The 20,645-nt window shown below is 44.5% G+C and overlaps 1 protein-coding gene across 1 annotated transcript in view; it reads right to left on the reverse strand.

The window, feature by feature from the left end:
- Positions 1-20,645, reverse strand: part of PCSK2 (proprotein convertase subtilisin/kexin type 2) — a 130,353-nt gene that overhangs the window by 76,821 nt on the left and 32,887 nt on the right. Inside the window, exons 3-4 of the mRNA XM_068129638.2 lie at positions 15,459-15,691; positions 3,879-3,983 (exon numbers count right to left, since the gene is read on the reverse strand). Coding sequence (XP_067985739.2) covers positions 3,879-3,983; positions 15,459-15,691 — 338 coding nt within the window. The remainder of the gene's footprint in view (positions 1-3,878; positions 3,984-15,458; positions 15,692-20,645) is intronic.

Consider the following 20,645-nt stretch of genomic DNA (forward strand, 5'->3'; position numbering starts at 1 on the left):
AACGGCTTGCGAGTACGGTGACAATCCCCCCCCTCTATTTACATGAAATGGTTTGGTCCAAAGCGAACGGCTTGCGAGTACGGTGACAATCCCCCCCCTCTATTTACATGCAATGGTTTGGTCCAAAGCGAACGGCTTGCGGAGTTTGGTAAAGAAATCGCCATAGCTCGGTAACTACTTGTCCGATTAATATGAAACCTTGAAAAGGCACATCCTCGGGTCCCCAGCAATATACCTGGCAAGTTTCAAGTATATCGGACCCGTGGTTGTCGAGAAACAGCGGTCACAGACAAACACACAGACACACACACAGACACACAGAGATTACTGGAATTATAGATAGACTAGGGCATGCCCGTACTATATACAGTATATATCTAAAATTATATCCCCCCCCTCTATTTACATGAAATGGTTTGGTCCAAAGCGAACGGCTTGCGAGTACGGTGACAATCACCCCCCTCTATTTACATGAAATGGTTTGGTCCAAAGCGAACGGCTTGCGAGTACGGTGACAATCCCCCCCTCTATTTACATGAAATGGTTTGGTCCAAAGCGAACGGCTTGCGAGTACGGTGACAATCCCCCCCCCCTCTATTTACATGCAATGGTTTGGTCCAAAGCGAACGGCTTGCGGAGTTTGGTAAAGAAATCGCCATAGCTCGGTAACTACTTGTCCGATTAATATGAAACCTTGAAAAGGCACATCCTCGGGTCCCCAGCAATATACCTGGCAAGTTGCAAGTATATCGGACCGGTAGTTGTCGCGAAACAGCGGTCACAGACAAACACACAGACACACACACAGACACACAGAGATTACTGGAATTATAGATAGATATAGATATATATATAATTCTGGGGATGGGTAATAGTCGTATAAATAGAGGTTATATCATTCAAGGGGTATTTTTGGAGTACGGGTTGTGAAACAAGAGAGTGATCGAAGAGTGGGAATAGATATGGGGGTGGGAGGGAGGGTGAGGGGAGTGGGGGTTAAGCAGAGAGTACCTTGCCAGGTAGCTATGGTAGAGCTAACAGTGGTTTATGTTGTATTCATAGCGGGATAAGTTATATCATAGGTTGTATTCATAAGAGAAGGAGGTGGAGCTATAAGTTAGGCATCTTTGTTTCTTTCACATTTCTTTCTACTTTTTCATATCTCTCTTTATTCATTGTAATTCTTGCTTCTTCTTTATTTCTGTCTTTCTTTATCTATCTGTATTCTGAGAAGTGAATTCTTGCAGTATTTTTTTTTCTGGAAGGCTCACTTGGCTGCGCTTGGATGGGTTTGAGGGTAGAGGAGTAGCGGCTGAAACCCGAATCCTACCCAGGTTCCTCCTGATGACTCCATCTTTGCTCTTTACTTTTTAGATCACCTGCAACGAAGTTCAGGTGAGCTTATGCGATGGCGCGTTGTCCGTCTGTCCATCCGTCAGTCAGTCCGTCCATCCATCCGTCCGTAAACACTTGAAACCTTTTCTCCGAAACCGCTGATGGGATTGCGCCCAAATTTGTCGCAAATGATATTTGTTATGTTGTGACGAAAGTTTGTTCAATGCATTTTTAAAAATCACCGTCTAAGGGGGTCTACCGGGGGTCAAAGTGGATCCAGGTTTGATCCCCCCAAAATATGAATTTCCTTTTGCCTCTGAAACTACACACACTATTTCGATGAAACTTGAACACAACCTTCATCACCCATGATGTACCAAAGCTTGTTCACGGCATTAAAAATATGTGCCCCTTTTGGGGTTTACGGGGGGTCACAGTGGGTCCAGGTTTGACCCCCCAAAAAAGATATTTGCTTTCTTCTTTGAAACTACACACAATTTCGATGAAACTTCAAAACACCCCTCAGCATCCGTGATGTACCAAAGTTTGTTCACGGAAATAAAAAAAATCTGTCCCTTTGGTGGTCTATGGGGTGGGGGGGGGGGGGGTGGGTTGACCCCCAAAATCAGTTTTGCTTTCTTCTCAAAAACGACACACGCAATTCCGACAAAACTTGACCACAACCTTCATCACACATGATGCACCAACTTTTGTTCACGGCATTAAAAAAACTCTGCCCCTTTGGGGATCTACAGGGGGGGGGGGGGTTTACCCCCCAAAATAGGTTTTTTCTTTCTTCTCAGAAACTACACATGCAATTCTGATTAAACCACTTGCACTGTGTCTTTGGGATGTGCACAGGCGAAAATCTTAAGTACTCTCCCACCCCCACAAAGTACTAACATGACATGACCCTGAGTACTACCACACAAATGCAAAATTTGGGGGAGATCGGCCAAGTCCTGTTTTTTGTAGATTTTCTGACATACACACATACCTACCACACATACATACATACATAAATACACTACATACAGAAAATTGCCTTAGTACAGTACGATAGGATATGCATTTGTAAATTAAATAATTAATAGGGCTTAAAATAGCATCATTGTGAATTTTAAAATACATATTTAGATACAATATGTCTTCCAAAGCCTGGTGTTGGCTTAGCGGTTAGGGTGCCGGCTTGGGATCCCCGGATGCCGAGTTCGAATCCCGGTCGATTGCTGAATTAAACCCAGGGGGGTTGACTCATCCTGTCATTCCTTCCGAGGTCGGCAAACTGAGTACCAGCTTGCTGGGAAGAATGTGCCGGTGTGTGCCCCGGCTTAGAATATGTACACCATATCCGTGTGTGTCGTAAGAGGTGACTGAAGGGTTGGCGTCAGGAAGGGCATCCGGCCATAAAAAGCATTGCCTCAAAAAGGGAACCATGATGATCGTCATGGGGCCCGCAAGGCTAACCCTCACTCCAGCAGAGAAAATGGACTTTAAAATACATTAATAAAAATACAGATTTATCTTATAGACATAAATCGATTCTTTTTGTGGAAGAACTAAGACTTTGTTTGCAGCAAGAAATGTCATTTCATTCAGTTGGGCAAACATCTAAGTTATGAGCTTGTAAAATAAGGGCATCTTTACCTCCGACACCAAAGGTGCATGGAGGTTATGTTTTCACCCCTGTCTGTCTGTCCCTTTGTCAACAAAATATCTCGAAATGTTGTGAACGGATTCGGACGAAATTTGGCAGAGATGTAGCGTATGTGACGAGGACGGAATGATTCGATTTTGGTGAAGATCCGGATTCGGATCCGACAACTATAATTTTTTAAGTGATTCTTCACCATTGGGAGACGGGGCCAAAAACGACACATAGCAGGATATCTCAAAAAGTTATGGATGGATTTGGACGAAACTTGGTGGAGAGGTTTGGTGTTTGACGAGGACGATTCGATTTTAGTGAAGATCTGAATATGGATTCGGATCTGAGAATTATTTAATTCTTCAAGTGATTCTTCACCATGGGAAGATAGGGTCAAAACGGTATATAGCAGGATGTCTCAAAAAGTTGTGGATGGATTTGTACGAAACTTGGTGGAGAGGTTTGGTGTGTGACAAGGACGATTCGATTTTAGTGAAGATCTGAATATGGATTCGGATCTGAGAATTATTTAATTCTTCAAGTGATTCTTCACCATGGGAAGATAAGGTCAAAAACGATATATAGCAGGATATCTCAAAAAGTTGTGGACGGATGATTTTGATTAAATGTGATTATGCATTGTCATTTTCTGGTCTACTCTGGGATACAAAACGTAAACTGTTCACCTGGCGGAGGTAATTCTCTCTACTGAGTACCGTTCCAGTTGTACATGATCTCATATTGAAGTTATCAATCGCTACCTGGAGAGGATCATTCGACTCACTACTTGACTGTTAACATGAAACAAAGTCGACGACTCATAAGGTAATCATTTGTGTACGTCCACGGCGCTCTGCATCACATCATGTTGTGGATTCACATTTTCTAAACTTACCCTGGGATCTTTTTCCAGCCTCAGCTGGTGAGACGCGCTGCGCCGCATTCTTGCTTTCGACACAGTTGGATTGGAGAAGTGAAAGAGATCACCGGCAAATGAAAGCTGCGGCGAAAGGACATTCCCGAAAGGTCATTGGCGCTTTGATTAAAAGCAAAACATTGATTGCATTTATCCCACTAGCTCAAAAAAGTACACTAGCTCTAGAAATCACTCAAACCCTCAATAGTCAGGGCCCTTAGGGATATTTTGGGGCCGTTTGGTTCAAATTCTTCCAAAAGCACCAAATTTGGCCCAGATGTTGCCCATGCCATACTCTTTCGATTTTTGACGGGCGCCAAGACGGGCGCCCCCCCCCCCCCCCGGGGGGGCCATATTGGCGAAATACTAAATGGCCGCCACCCGGATTAGAGGAAAATCAGTTAAATAACCAAAAGGGTTGGAATCATGTACGATACCACTTTTCAGGGGTTTTCGAGGTCGAGGAATCCAATTATGATGTTATTTTGATGATTCGAGGTCAAGGTCAACCCTCAAGGTCATCTTCAAGGTCATTTTTGAGTCAAACATGTCGGTTTTTGAGTTTTTTGTCAAGATTTACGCGAGGTTCACCATTTTATGTTTCTGGGTTGGGTAATCGAACTCTGACCTTATTTTTGACAATTAGAGGAAATGTTTACATGTCTATTTCCTAATTTTCAGGCATATGTAGTTCATCAGTCTAATTACAAAGGTACGGATTTTGATGTTTTATGAACTGTATGCCATATCCTTGTGTTTAATTTTTGTGCGATCATGATCCGGGTTCATGTATACATGATTGTATACATGTCATAAATATGACGTCATAGGTCATGTGACCTGGCGGCCATATTGGATTTTATGAAAACCTTAAAAATGGATCCCTGCCTTCATTTTTCGATCGATTCATTTTGAACTTTGACCACTTATAGTACGCCATGTGATTGGATGCATATCCTAATTATGACGTCATAGGTCAGGTGACATGGCGGGATGGACCGGTATGGTCCCCGGATCATACCGCTCTTGGCACCCGTCAAAAATCGAAAGAGTATGGCATGGGCAACATCTGCGCCAAATTTGATGCTTTTGGAAGAATTTGAACCAAAATATCCCAAAGGGCCCTGACTATAATATCTGTAAAGCACTGCTTGATTATTTATTTATTTATTTTTGCCAAATTATTTTCCATTATTATTTCCAAAGCATTATTTCCAAAATTGAACATCTTGCACAGAGCCCTTTGAGCAGTTACATGAAGAAACGAAATTATAATTAAAAACTGTTATGGATGAATAGAGACACTCCAAAGGAATATCGATAACGCGGCATATCCCGAAAGGTATAGGGAGTTGGAACATCGAAATGGTTTGCATTCATTGGAAAAGTACAGGAGGTCACGATCACAGTTGTTCATCTTGTTCTAAAATGAAGGATATGATGTTCGTCCAAGTTATGAGGACATTTTGGTCTTGCAAGCCAAAGGGTTTTGGGTTGAAATCTGGCTGAAGACATCAGTATTAAAGTTTAAAATTATAACCTTTAATTAAAAACACTAACACAACAACCTTGGGCACTAAAATGCCAACTATGAATATTCAATGGCACCTGAATCTTCTTGACTAAATACAAAGCCATGCTCAATCATTGGATAATAATATCGTATCGTGTGCGTGGGACAATAATAAGTCATTTATTATTTCCACTTATTTGAGTTCATTCTTTAAGTCCTTTGGTTCCAAGGCATTTCTTTCTTTGTCTACCCTTTTGTTCCTCATCCGCTTTCACTCCGTCAACTCAAATCTTTTAAATAACAATTTTAAAATGTTTAATTTTCCGACGCTGTTATGTCCAAATGGCCTTTCCAATACTGCTTCCTCTTCTTCCCTTCCTTTCTGTTTCATTCCTGGATCACTCTCAAAAACTGCGTCCCATCTCTTAATACATCCACACAGCATTGTTTTTCTTCATTCCCTTCATGAAAATGTTACAACTCTACTGTTGTACTTGTGTGCTTCCCTCTCTCTCCCCATCTTGTCTCCTGCTCCCTTTATTATATTGTTATGTCTGGGGGGTAAAGCAATATCGAGAGCCAGGTAGATCTGTATAGGTAGGTATTCGACTGTCGCGATAGGGAATCTACCTGTAATAAGTTCTTCATGTTTAGGCGTTTGTCGGGATAAGATATATGATTGTGAATCTACCAGGAGATTCGGGTGATAGTTAGGTAATAATGAGATAACGCCCCTGTGAGTCCAACCTGGTCATCAAACCTTTGTCCATTATGGCACTGCAAACCACATAAACATTAGTTAGGACCTTTAGTACAACACTAAATGACGCCCTTCCCCTGACATGACTTAGGAAGAAATCAGGCTGGAACACCGCCACAATTGGCCGCCACCATTTACACCTCCACGAGGCCTACCCACCTCACATAGCACGTGCGGTGACCACGGAGTCGGAGACGGGAGCGGCAGTGGTGCAGTGGGCGTGCCCCTGGACGAGCCGGCGAGTCGTGGGAGGCTCTGATTGGCAGAGCAGTGTGCCAATGTGACGTCATCGGCCGGAGATATTACCGAGGGTCGGACGCCATTTTGAGAAGAGTTCTGCAGAAGAGTTGAGATGAGAGCAGAGCCCCGACCTGAGTGGAGAGTTCGGATGAGCCCGGAGTTGAGTTCGGATGAGCCCGGAGTTGAGAAGAGTTCTGCAGATGAGTTGAGATGAGAGCAGAGCCCTGACCTGAGTGGAGAGTTCGGATGAGCCCGGAGTTGAGTTCGGATGAGCCCGGAGTTGAGAGGAGTTCTGCAGTTGAGTGCGGTTCGGAGGTGCGCTGAACCGAGTTGAGTGGAGAGGAGTTCTGCAGAGCAGCGCAGTTCAGAGACCCCGACCCGAGTTGGGCTGAGGTGTAGCCTGGGTGGAGCTCGCTGTCATGCTGTGGGACCTCGTGGTGTTTTGGAGATTGGTGCACGGATCTCGCGGTGCTTCGGAGCTTGGAGCGGGACCTCGGGTGCAGCGGCGAGGGCGTTGGCCCGGGCCTAGCGGGGCGTGCGAGGCGGACGGAGGATTCGTCCAGGCCGGGAAGAAGACGACGAGACAGATAAGCCGCATCCGCATACATTTTGACACAAAATACGTGTTTCTTTGTTAATTCACAATCCCCCATTTTGTATTTGAGGTCTGGAGTGCGGGATCCCGATTTAGAATAGTTCATTACCGGCGCGTATTTTCCTGTCCTTGCTTTTCATTAATAAATCGCTGTATTATTTTCTGTATATACCTGAACGCAGTTTCCTGTTTGATTTTAATCGATAAGGCTGCGGGGCTCTCGTCATTCCCATCCATCCTGCGTGCTTTGGGCTTTGGTTTTGGAATCTGCTATTGAGTTTTCACCTCGGGAGTTAAAGCCTCGTAATCGGCCTCCGCAACTCTGATGTTAATCGGAGTTGCGTGACAATATGTTTCATGTGTCCGCTTATGTTTTTTTGTCATTAACGTTAGCTCTTACACGAGCCTCGATCTTATATACAAAAAAAAATAAAAATCCAATGGTAGTAATTCAAGGAAGAACTGGAACGTCACTCGGTAGAGCGGAAACCTGAACTGTTGCCTCCAAGACCAGGATTGCACTCTTCAAAGTTTGCCATTAGTTCTGAAATGAATGCAGATACCTGAAAAGGTGTAGCAACTTGGCCACAAATAGGACGCTGAAGACATTTGGTGCAAGAACTCAGCCTTGCGTGATGCCATTTGAGATTGGAAAAAGGTTTTTAAGAGCTTTATCCTCCATCACTCTTTCTGTTGTCTCATCATGAAATTGTTGAACCAGGTTGACGAACCTGGCTGGAGCTGGACAGCCAACTATAGCATAAAGTTTCCAGAGACTATCTAATTACAGTGTCAAAAGCCTCGGTGGAATCTACAAATTGCAAAGTACAGGTATATACTTTGTTCATGACACCTTTCTTGAAATCCACATACATTGAGTACTTCCTGCTCACTTAAGCCACCAAATGACCACATTTCCTGAGTGCCCAGGTTTGCAACTAAAGCTTCAAGTGGAGAATGTAGAGATGTAAGGCAGGTGTGCATGAGTCAAATTTAAGTGAGGAAATTGTATGTAGAGACAACCTCACTATCTCAGCCTTGTACAACCGTGTTCTAGCTGCAAAACAAAATCAATATGGCTAGAGGTTATCTGACCTGAATGTACCCATGCCGATAAATCCGAACATTCCACAAGGCTGTGCTACCAAGATTTTTGAGTCAGGTGATATTTGTAGAAGGGTCTAGGCCGAGGCTCAGGGAGGTACTGAATGACAAAAGGCAGCAGGTACCAAAGGGAATGCGAGAGATGGGGTGAGTGGGTGAGTGGTCATACGCAGGAAAGGAAGTAGCACTAATAAGTAAGTAACAATGGCTTGGAGAGTCATTGCTTTCAAAACTCACAGCTCACAGGAGACTCACAGCTCACAGGAGAGGAACAGAATTGGAAAGATCAATCAGCGTGTGTAAAAGAGAACATGGATGTGCATGGGTGACCACATGAGGTAGTGATAGGCAGGACATTTGAAAAAATTGAAGTGATGAAGATGAGACAACAGACACAGGGAGACAATTCCATAATTGGGAGAATAAGGAAATGAATAAAAATGCAGGTGGGCAACCAGTCTGGACTTTGGGAGATGAGCAGAGGAGGATTTCTAGAGACAATCACATGACTTGGGGTGGGGAGATATAGGAGAGGGCAGGAGAGCAAGGCCAAATATAGCTTGTATAAAATAGACAGTCAAAGTAAAGTTCTACTGGTGAGAGAGTGACAGCTTTAGTGAATCCACCTGCTGCTTTTGAGATGCCAATGGTATGGAAGGCCTTGTTTTTAACCACCCCAACAGAAGCATGGTGGGAAGCAGAAGCAGCCCAGAGCGGGGAGCCATACTCCATGGAACTCCATATGAAAGTCTTGTACACCGCATTGAGCTCAGTAAGGAATGCCTTAGCTTCATGTAAAAGACGCAGACAATGACTTGCTTTTGATGATAGCCTGGTAATATGATCCTCTCATGAAAAGTTACGGTTGGTAGTGAGGACAAGGAGTTCCAAGCACTGCGAATCTTCCAGTGGCTGTCCAAAGAAGTGGATTCGATAATTGGATTACTAAGCCTTGTGGAGAGACAGTGCGAGAGTGTTGGCATTGAACTTCATGTTACGAGTCAACGGACATGTCTTGTCCAGGTATGGCGTAAGGGATTCAGCAGTGGGCAGCAGTGGGCCTTTTAAAGTGTATTGTATCTGGTTCACTTACTTGCTGGCTCATGCCAGTGCACCAAAGTTTAATTGCACTCTTTCCTCCTTGGCTTCATCGAGGTGGTACACCACTTATGTCATCCTCTATCCTTACCGAAGATCTGTTCTACCTCAATGAACCTAGGCTAACACAACCCACCCCCCTCACTCGCACATGCAGGGAATGCATGCACAGGGTGGCCACATTGTCTCGTCACCCTTTGTAAAAGTTGTTACAATGCCTTTGTGTGCAGATCAGTGTTAAGTCGTTTCCTTCCTTCCTTTTTTCGGATTGAGTGTACATAACCATGGGTGATACAATAAATTACACCAAATGCTCCAGAAAATGTCCCACACAACATAGCGCACAATTATTCTCTATAACTATCTGGTATTCATAGAATACTTACCCTGCACTTGGTGTGAGCCAAATATTCTGTTTTTTTTTTTATTTGATCCAATATGGCTACCAGACCACATGAGTGATTACATCATAAATTTATATTCTGTAATACAATTGTTGTGTCGATCACACTCAACAAATTTCAAACTGATCAGATTAAGCATTGTCCCTGTCGAATTATGATGTCATAATTAAGGCACCAATGACATCATTGTTAACTACACTTATTCCCCATGGGGAATACTTGACAATGAGCCATGTGTCCATTTTGCGAAGAGGTGCGAAGCTTTTCCAAGATGTCCCCCATACCACGTGACCTATGACATAATCATTATCATTAAAATTGCACAGGCTGAGGGACTCCTATGGTGAAAATTTCGTGTCAATCGGACCAACAGTTGTAGAGAAAAAAAATTCCTACTGATCGGATCAAGCGTTGTACTTGTCGAATTATGACGTCATAATTAAAGTACAGATTATTTCATTAAAATATCTTATTCCACATGGGAAGTACTCGACAATGCACCATGTTTCAATTTTTTCCATGTAGTGGTTTTGGAGATATAGAGGTGCAATGTCTTTCGATATTTTCAACATGGTGCCTGTGCTACGTGACTTATGACGTCATAATTATTATTAAAAAATTATACAGGAGGAAGCACAATTTCGTGTCTATTGGACTAACAGTTGCAGAGAATTTTTTTTCCATACTGATCAGATCAAGCATTGTACTTGACGAATTATGACGTCATAATTAAAGTACAGATTATTTCATTAACATATCTTATTCCACATGAGAAGTACTCGACAATGCACCATGTTTCAATTTTTTCTATGTCGTGGTTTTGGAGATATAGAGGTGCAATGTTTTTCGATTTTTTTCAACATGGTGCCTGTGCTACGTGACTTATGACGTCATAATTATTATTTAAAAATTATACAGGAGGAGGCACAATTTCGTGTCCATTGGACTAACAGTTGCAGAGAATTTTTTTTTTCATACTGATCAGATCAAGCATTGTACTTGTCGAATAATTATTATGACGTCATGATGAATTCTTGATTGGATGATGGGCAAAATGGGAAAGGGTCTGGTGGGTGGGAGTGGGGAGTCAACGACAATAGGAGAGAGTAGGGCATGAGTTTGGGAGAAAACATGAGATGATGAACAGCACTCTTGAATAACTGCAGGGAGGGTAATGAGACCATCGACAGAGGGAGTTGAGAAAATGTAAGGAAAATGAGGCCAGAAGTTAGGCAAGAGAAACTGAGAGTCCACCAACCTGTGTGGTGGGCACAAAGCAGATATTCAGACTAGGAGAGGCTGATGTGTCAGTTGTTGTGCACATGTCACAGGTGTACAAGCTGCTCTATGAGCCTTAGATCACTGCAAAAAAACCTTTGTTTTGGAATTAAACAGCAGTAGAGCGCACACTGTTTATAAACATTACCCCATTTTCACATTTGTTATGTTGAGCCAAGACTTTTACATTAACTCTCTGCACAGAGTGAAATGCTGATAACATTGAACACAAAAGAGAACACTTAGGAATCTCACAAAAGGAGCCTTCTTTCAGGCCTTGTGTGTCCCTGCCGTGTATTTTCAAGTATTGGCCTTGAATTTCTGTTTACAGCTACAGGAAGGATCTTCGTTTCAGTGAGGGTGCGAAACACCTGGGAGCCATCGAGGAGCACACCTTGCAGCGTGCGATAGGTCTGGGAAATTGCAAAATGAGTGGAAACTTTGAGCTGAAAGTTACAAAAAGCTGAGCATGAAGGACATGGACTGAAGACACTGCCATGCACTTATAAAATAAATAAATAGCACCGCAAAGCGGGCGTAACCCCTCAGCCCATGCATGGTGGAAACCAATTTCAAGATGGCTGCCGTGGCGGCCATATTGAAATTCGCAGCGCACCCATTTTCGAAAGGAACCTTCCTCTACTCAACCCCAACACACACTGCAAAAATGGATTTAATCGGACAATCCGTTCTGCTTGAAATTGACGGAAACCAATTTCAAGATGGCTGCCGTGGCGGCCATATTGAAAATCGCAGCGCGCCCATGAACCTTCCTCTACTCAACCCCAACACACACTGCAAAAATGGATTTAATCGGACAAGCCGTTCTGCTCGAAATTGACGGAAACCAATTTCAAGATGGCTACCGTGGCGGCCATATTGAAAATCGCAGCGCGCCCATTTTCGAAAGGCACCTTCCTCTACTCAACCCCAACACACACTGCAAAAATGAATTTAATCGGACAAGCGGTTCTCCTTGAAATTGACGGAAACCAAAAGTTGACGGACGCCCGGATGGCTGCCCTGGCGGCCATATTGAAAATCGCAGCGCGCCCATTTTGAAAAGAACCTTCCTCTACTCAACCCCAACACACACTGCAAAAATGAATTTAATCGGACAAGCGGTTCTCCTTGAAATTGACGGAAACCAAAAGTTGACAGAAGCCCGGACGCCTAGACGCCCGGACGACGCCCGTGACGACAATACACCTTAGCCCAATTTGGACTTTGGACTGAGGGGTGAAAGCCAAAATTTCAAACATTATAATGTTAATCACCTATTCAATGCTTGCCGCATGCTTGTTGGCCTTTACAGCTAAAATGAAACCCCAAATCTTCAAAAAGAACAACAATACCATCCATCTTGTCTTTCAGCCGATGAAAAACATCACATTGGAGTTATCATCGGTGATAACTTGCATGCTCTTCACCAAAGACGCTGTGGAACCTTCAATGAGTATTAGATAATCCTCGATGAAAGGTCAGCCGGCTTAACATCCATCCAAGGGACGGCACACGTTGTGAGGCAATACCCAACATGAAATGCACCAATTGAAAAGCTATGGATGGATTCGGACGAAACTTGGTGGATAGGTTGGGTGTTTGACACGGACAAATTGATTCAATTTTGGTGAACATCTGGATGCGGATTTAAGGATTTTAAAAGTGATTCTTCACCATTGAGAGATGGAGGCCAACGATATATATATATATATATATATATATATATATATATATATATATATATATATATATATATATATATATATATATATATATATACATCGGGTCTAGTCATTGTAAAAACGGTTCGGGCCGCGGCGCCATCCGCTCGGCAAATTAACATCTTATCCACGGTCCGTAACAATATATATATATATATACACAGTGCATTCAGAAAGTATTCAGACCCCTTCACTTTTTTCACATTTTGTTATGTTGTGGCCTTATGCTGAAATCGTTTAAATTCATTATTTCCCTCATCAATCTACACTCAATACCCCATAATGACAAAGAGAAAACAGGATTTTAGAAAGTTTTGCAAATTTATTAGAAATAAAAACTGAAATATCACATTGACATAAGTATTCATACCCTTTGCTGTGACATTTGAAATTTAGCTCAGGTGCCTCCCATTTCTCTTGATCATCTTTGAGATGTTTCTACACCTTGATTGGAGTCCACCTGTGGTAAATTCAATTGATTGGACATGATTTGGAAAGGCACACACCTGTCTATATAAAGTCTCACAGCTGACAATGCATATCAGAGCAAAAACCAAACCATGAGGTCGAAGGAACTGCCTGCAGAGCTCAGAGACAGGATTGTGTCGAGGCACAGATCTGGGGAAGCCTACAAAAAAAAAATCTCTGCTGCATTGAAGGTTCCCAAGAGCACAGTGGCCTCCATAATTCTTAAATGGAAGAGGTTTGGAACAACCAGGACTCTTCCTAGAGCTGGCCGCCCGGCCAAACTGAGCAATCGGGGGAGAAGGGCCTTGGTAAGAGAGGTGACCAAGAATCCGTTGGTCACTCTGGCTGAGCTCCAGAGATCCTGTGTGGAGATGGGAGAAACTTCCAGAAGGACAACCATTAATGCAACACTCCACGATTTTAAACCGCTGGTCGAGTAGAATGTAGCGATGCAAACTGGAAGTCTCAACAATGACTCTGTGCCAATTTGTCTCAAAAAGAATGTCAGGAGGCATGACCTTACTGTGACCTTGACCGTTTGACCTTAAAAACAATAGACTTTCAGCTATTGACGAGCTCTACCGGATGGTTTCGTTTGGTGAATATCGGTGTCGAATTGGACAGACAGACAAGCTCAGGAAACGAATAAACCGAAACAGAAGAAGTAACAAACACAGAAACTTCTCTTATTATAACATATGATTAGTAAACAAAATGAACCACATATGGTACATAGGAAACCGGGTACGTCGGTTCCCTGCATCAAGTGCATCATGAGCCAACCATCCTTTTAAAAGTTTTTGATGCATTGTTAAAAATGGCAATATTCAGGGAAAACACTGATCCGATATAAATTCTCAGCACACAAGATTCTCAAGAATCCTTTCATGGGGATTGCACTGAATCCGTGAGATTCCATGCGGAGAAACTTTTGCGTTGCTGAGAATCTCGAGTCCGAACCTTCCGTGAGCCCCTCGGGGATGTCTTTGGATTATAAATTTCTCTTGAATGATGATGTTCATTCACACTGCTGCTTGGGAGTCTATGTTGTGTGTTTGTTAACATAACGCTTTGCGCAGACAGCATCCGGAGCTGCAAGGAGAGCGTCCGTAACTGTAAGCTGAGCGCCCGGAGCTGTAAGGAGAGCGTCCGGAGCTGTAAGCAGAGCATGCGGAGGTGTAAGGAGAACGTCCTGAGCTGTAAGGAGAGCATCCTGAGCTGCAGGGAGAGCGTCCTGAGTTGTAAGGAGAGCATGTTGATCTGTAAGAAGTGTACTGAGATGTAAGGAGAGCATCCTGAGCTGTAAGGAGAGCGTCCGCAGCTGTAAGGAGAGCGTCCGGGGCTGTAAGGAGAGCGTCCTGAGCTGTAATGAGCGCCCTGAGCTGCAAGGAGAGCATCCTGAGTTGTAAGGAGAGCGTCCTGAGTTATAAGGAGAGCATCCGGAGCTGTGAGGAGAGCGTCCTGATCTGTAAGGAGAGCGTCTTGAGCTGTAAGGAGAGCATCCGTAGCTGTAAGAAGAGTGTCCGGAGCTGTAAGGAAAGCATCCAGAGGTGTGAGGAGAGCATCCACAGCTGTAAGGAGAGCATCCGGGAGCTGTAAGGAGAGAGTCTTGAATTGTAAGGAGAGCGTCCAGAGCTGTAAGGAGCATGTCCTGGGCTGTAAGGAGTGCGTTCTGAGCTGTAAGGAGATCATCCTGGGGCTTAAGGCGAGCGTTCTGAGCTGTAAGGAGAGCATCCTGAGCTGTAAGGAGAGCGTCCTGAGCTGTAAGGAGAGCGTCCTGAGATGTAAGGAGCTGCAAGGAGAGCGCCTTGATCTGTAAGGAGAACATCTTGATATGTAAGGAGAGCGTTTTGCTCTGTAAGGAGAGCGTCTGGAGCTGTACGGAGAGCATACAAAGCTGTAAGGAGAGCGTCTTGAATTGTAAGGAGAGCACCCAGAGCTGTAAGGAGCGTGTCCTGCGCTGTAAGGGGCGCATTCTGAGATGTAAGGAGAGCGTCCAGAGCTGTAAGGAGCGTGTCCTGCGCTGTAAGGAGCGCATTCTGAGATGTAAGGAGAGCGTCCTGAGCTGTAAGGGGTGTGTCCTGGGCTGTAAGGAGCATGTCCTGATCTGTAAGGAGAGTGTCCTGAGGTTTAAGGAGAGCGTCCTGAGCTCTAAGGAGAGCGTCCTGAGCTGTCAGGAGAGCGGCCTGAGCTGTAAGGAGAGCGTCTGGAGCTGTCCGCGTTTGTGGTGCTGAATGCACTCAGAGCACGTTGCGCCATTTTAAGCGTCCTGACACGGGCCGTTATGCTTTCAAAGCACATATATCAACTTATCTGCGTAAGTGTTTCCAACAGGGATGTACGGGCGACAAACGTCCGAAGAGAGAAACGCTCACCTTCCCGCGGTTAATAAAGCTGTGGTCGCGGGCGACTTTCTTAGCGGTCTCGGGGTCCCCTCGGCGCAACTGCACCAAGAAGTGGTCGGTATACAAAGGTCCCGCGAAGGTCGACGTCATCCGACATGCAACGACAAGCAAGGACACCAGACAGACTGCCGGACGCATCTTGCAAGCCCGCTCGGCGAGTCGGTGTCTCGGGGACTCCGAGCGAGGAGTGCGAGGGAGCGTCACTTTAAAAGGGCAATGGGGCTAATGGGCGGGGCGGTATCACACGCGGTGCAGGCGGTGCTTGTACAGAATCGCTTCCGATCAGGCATGGTACAGTCACACCAAGCAAGGTGTTGGAACGACTCGCACTGTATTCCCTGGTATTCGAGAGCCGAACACTAAATACACAAAACGTGCCTGGAAAAGCCTGTTTTGGTTTTCGGTGTGCAAGATCCTCAAGATCAAATTCGTCATGTATCGTGCACTTCGAGTATCTCCTTATGATGGATCGTACATAATAATAATAAAAATTGGAGAAATTTTGCTATTGAACTTTTTCCATGCTGAGAAGGCTAACTCATCATAATTTGGCCATCATTTGATCCCGATCATCCTTGAAGGATTAATTAAATAATATAATTTCAAATTTCCAGTAGTTCCCTCTAATTGCCCTCAATGTCGAAATGCGAGAATTCAATAGTCGTATTTATTCAAAGTATACATGGTAGTATATGGTCTACTGCATCTTGTAGACCATGCCGAGTAATTCTAAGTGCATTGAGAGGGACCTCTCAGATGTCGATGGCACGGTCGGACCCATAACGTATACATGGCGTTTCAAAAAAAGTGGACTATTTTAACGTTTTATTGCAGAACGAGAGCAATGCAACTGTGTCGCCAATATGCCTCCGCATAGTCCCACAATGGGTAGATGTCATCGTTCGCTGTCCTAAAAATAAACACGTTTGATTTAAATCCCTTCAGCTGTTTTCAAGTATCACATTTTCATCAACCATGACAGGTTTCACATCGATCGGTGAAGCGGTTTCACAGAAGGGATTTTTTTAAATATCAGCTTTCAAGCCAATATGGCTGCCATACCACATGACATATGATCACAAAAATGTACACTCTGCACATGTATAGGTAGGGGATCGCGTTGGTGAAGTTTCATGTTGATCAAATAAGGTTCGTTCTTCGAAACAAGATGGCTGCCAAAACACGTGACCAACGACATCATTTTCAAACTATATGGAACAGTGGTGTTCGATGGTATTTGTAAAATTTCGCATCGATGGAGTAACCAGTTTCAGAGATATAATTATTTTATCTTTTTCTTCAATCCAATATGGCTGCCACACCATGTGACCAATAATGTTTTTGTGATCATCCTTTTTTTTGGATACAAGATCGAGGCTCGTGTAAGAGATAACATTAATCACAAAAGACAAACTGACATAAAACATATGATAAAGGGGGAGGGAGACAATATGGGGAGAGAGAGGGAAGCACACAAGTACAACAGCAGAGAACAGGGACATTGGGAGATATGTGGGAGGGAGTGGGCTGAGGGGGAGGAGGCATGGGAAGGGGGAAGGGGGTGGGAGAGGTATAAAACACATGGACACTGCTAGAACTTCCAGGAAAGAAGTCGGTATTTCAAAAAGTGTATCTGGGGTGAATTAACGGGGGTAGAAAAGATCAAGGTTTGGATGGGGGAAGATAAGAGATGGTCCCACGAAGGTCGACGCGACCTGGAGGGAGGAGGGAGGAGTGGGATTGAAGAGAGTGACGGAGTTTGTTCCACAGGTGGGACAAAAGAGGATTGAGAGAGTGAAGGTGAATAGAGAGACTTGATTTTGGCAGTTTCACCATAAGAGGGTTGCTGGCAGATCTTGTACGACCTGTAGGAATATTTGGGGGACAGAGCACAGACCGAGCTGGGGGAGCAAGGCCGGAGAGGAGTCGGTAGAAGACAGAAAGACCACAAAACCTGCCTGCGGTGAGTGAGTGAAAGGCCCTTGGAGTTAGCTTAATCGCTGGAAATTCCAATGATTCTGAAAGCTTTGGTTTTCAACAGCGTGAAGCCAAGCAAGGTGTGAGGCCGGAGCACCGGCCCAGAGGGGAAAGCAGTATTCCATTGAGCTGTGGATGAAACCCTTGTACGTGGTGAGGAGGTAAGGTGTGCCAAGGAAGGACTTCGCACGACGGAGGATGCCCAGTCGGCGACTGGCTTTGGAGGCCAGCTTGGCAATGTGGTTTTCCCAGGAAAGATCATGGCACATAGTGAGACCCAAAAGCTTGAGTGACAGAACTTCTTGGAGAGGGTTGTTCAGAAAATAGATGGGAGGGTTGTCCAGTCGGTCTTTTTGGAGCGACATAGTAAGAGTGTGAGATTTGTCAGGATTGAAAGACATGTTCCAAAGAGTGGAGTCATCAGCAAAGAGATAGAGAGGATTTTCCAGAGAGTCGGAGAGATCATTGATGAAGACTAGAAAAAGCACAGGGCCCAGAACACTGCCTTGGGGAACTCCAGCCTGAACAACAATGGGAGACGAGAGACACCCATTCAGGTCCACACCTTGAATACGACCAGAGAGGAAGTCCGCAAGCCATGTGTGGAGATTTCCATGGATACCACAGGAGGAGAGTTCTGTGAGCAGAGTGGGGTACCAGACCGTATCGAAGGCACGTGATATTTCAAGGGAGACAGCTCTGATTTCCTGTTTGGCATTAAGGAAGAGCAGCAGATATTTTCAGGGAAGTTAGTCATAACCAAGTCGAGAAGAGGAGATAGTCCATTGACTGAGATCCGGGTCAGGAAATTGACAGATTGTGTCAGTCACAGTGAGTCGCAGAAGTCCTTTGCTGAGGTGCCATGGCTGGTGAGAGATGAACCCACACCCAGCCAGCTGGCATGATGACAGTTGAAGTCGCCACATATGAGGAAGAGAGAGTTGGGATGAGTGGATAGAAGTTGGTCCATGTTGTCAGACAGGGAGATGTAAATGGAGTCATCACTGTTTGGAGGACTGTACAGAACACATATGAACAATAGGTGGGAGCGGAGAGGAAGCCATAGCCAGATGTACTCCTGGGGGTGGGGTGGAGAGAGGGCAGTGCAAGGAGAGTGAGGAAGAGAGCTTTTGATAAAGATAACAACCCCACCACCAGGACGAGGCTCACGTCTATCATACTGGAGGAGGGAGTAACCAGGAAGAGATATTAATAAATCAGAGACATCTTGAAGGAGGAAAGTTTCTGTTAAGCAGATCAAGTCTGGTTTGTCAGAAGCAACCTGGATGGAGAGATCAGTCAGGTTTGAGCGAAGGCCGCGGATGTTTGAGGTCCATACCGTTAAGGAATAGTGAGGAGGAGCATCGGGTACAGGACAGGGGAAGGGAAGAGTAGGGTAGGGTAAGATGAGGGGTGAGAGGAGGAGGGAGGGAGAGCTGTTGAAAGTGTGTCGGAGATTGCAGAAAAGTTAGGAGAAAGGGAAGGATGAGGACACAATGTTTGATGGTGATGGGAAGAGGCACAGTGAGGTGTTGTTTGAGGTGGGCAGAGCAAAGCCAAAGGTTGGAGGAGGTGGAGATATGTGATGGAAGGGAGAGGAAGTGGGGAGGCGGCAGCTTTGAGGAGGAGGGGGGAGAATTGGAGAAAGATATTAGGGGGGGAGATTAGAAGGGGAGGGGTGTCGGGTGGAGTTTTGAAGGGGAGGGGGGAAGGGGGAGTTTTGAAGGGGAGGGGTGAGTGGGAGATTTAGAGGGGAGGGGCAAGGGGGGAGTTTAGGAGGGGAGGGGCGAGGGGGGAGTTTAGGAGGGGAGGGGCGAGGAGTGAGTTTGGGAGCGGAGGAGTGAGGGGGGAGAATTGAAAGGGAGTGGTGAGGGGGAGTTTTGGAGGGGAGGGTGAGGGGGGTATAGGAGGGGAGGGGTGAGAGGGGGGGGGTTAGAAATTGGATGATAAATGATAAACGAACATTTATTACAAACTGGGTTCATTGTGAATTTCAAGTCAGAGATCCGTTTGAAAACGATAGAGGGGTGGAATGAAGGTGAGTTTCGAGAATGTAAGAAGGAATGACTGTAAGAGATTGAATTTTTTTTTTAATGGAATGATTTGATGAGGAAATTGAAAAAAGCCTTTTAAATAGGAAGAAAAATAGCATGTTGTAATAAACCAGTGAATAAAACACTGCATGGGAAAGTTTAAACATTTAAACAAAACAGTGAAAAACAATGTGGGAAAAGTCCCTGAAGTGAGGGTGTGGATCAGAGAAAGGCGAAAGGGTTAAATGGAAACTAGAATTGTAAAGGCGAGTATCGGCTGGAGATGGAAGGAAGAGGTGGAAGAAAAGGAGATAAAGGGGGCGGGGCGGGACAACAAGCACACGTGCCCACGAGGATAGAAGGAAATAAAAGAAATTTTTTTTTTGTATTTAAAACGTTAGACAAAGGGTAGATGTTTGGCTAAGTTAGGGGGAGAAGAAAAAATCTAAGAAATAAGCAACACAGCGAAGGAAAAAACTTAAATTCACAAAACACTGATGGGGGAGGGGTGGGGGGCGGGATGGAATCCTCCAGTCATCAGGCCGTGCATGTGGTGAGAACAGAAAACGATTAATTATACACAAATTTTCACGAATTGCAAACCAACACTAACTAGAAACACACAATAAAATAACGAGTGGAAATTTGACAAGGACATGAATGGGAAAATACTTAAACTTTGATGCCGTGGAGAGGTCGAAGTCGCTTTGGAAGAGTCCAAAATGGAGATGCCTAGTCTTTGGAGATACCTAGATAACAAAATGGGGATACCGAGCCTAATATATCTTTTAATCGCCGTGCCGTGCCTAGTCAATGACACACGTAAGGTTTCGAGTCCATCGATTTGTTGGTTTGGGAGAAGATATTTTTAAAGGTTTTAGGTTAAATCCAATATGGCTGCCAAACCATGTGACCTATGATGTCATAAATTTAATATTTCAATACAAATGGGTCATAGATCATGTGCATGCAATTTCAGATTTTTAGGATAAGGAATTCCATGAAAACATTTTTGGCTGGTATACCACTTCACCTATGATGTCATCATTATCAGGCTTTTGTTCCCCATTGGGAGTACTTGACAATGTGCCAAGTTTCCAATTTTTCCTTTCAGCGGTTTCCGAAATTTTTTTTTTTTTTTGCGTTG

Source organism: Myxine glutinosa, chromosome 9, assembly GCF_964187855.1.
Source record: "Myxine glutinosa chromosome 9, kmMyxGlut1.1, whole genome shotgun sequence".
NCBI classification, from domain to species: domain Eukaryota; kingdom Metazoa; phylum Chordata; class Myxini; order Myxiniformes; family Myxinidae; genus Myxine; species Myxine glutinosa.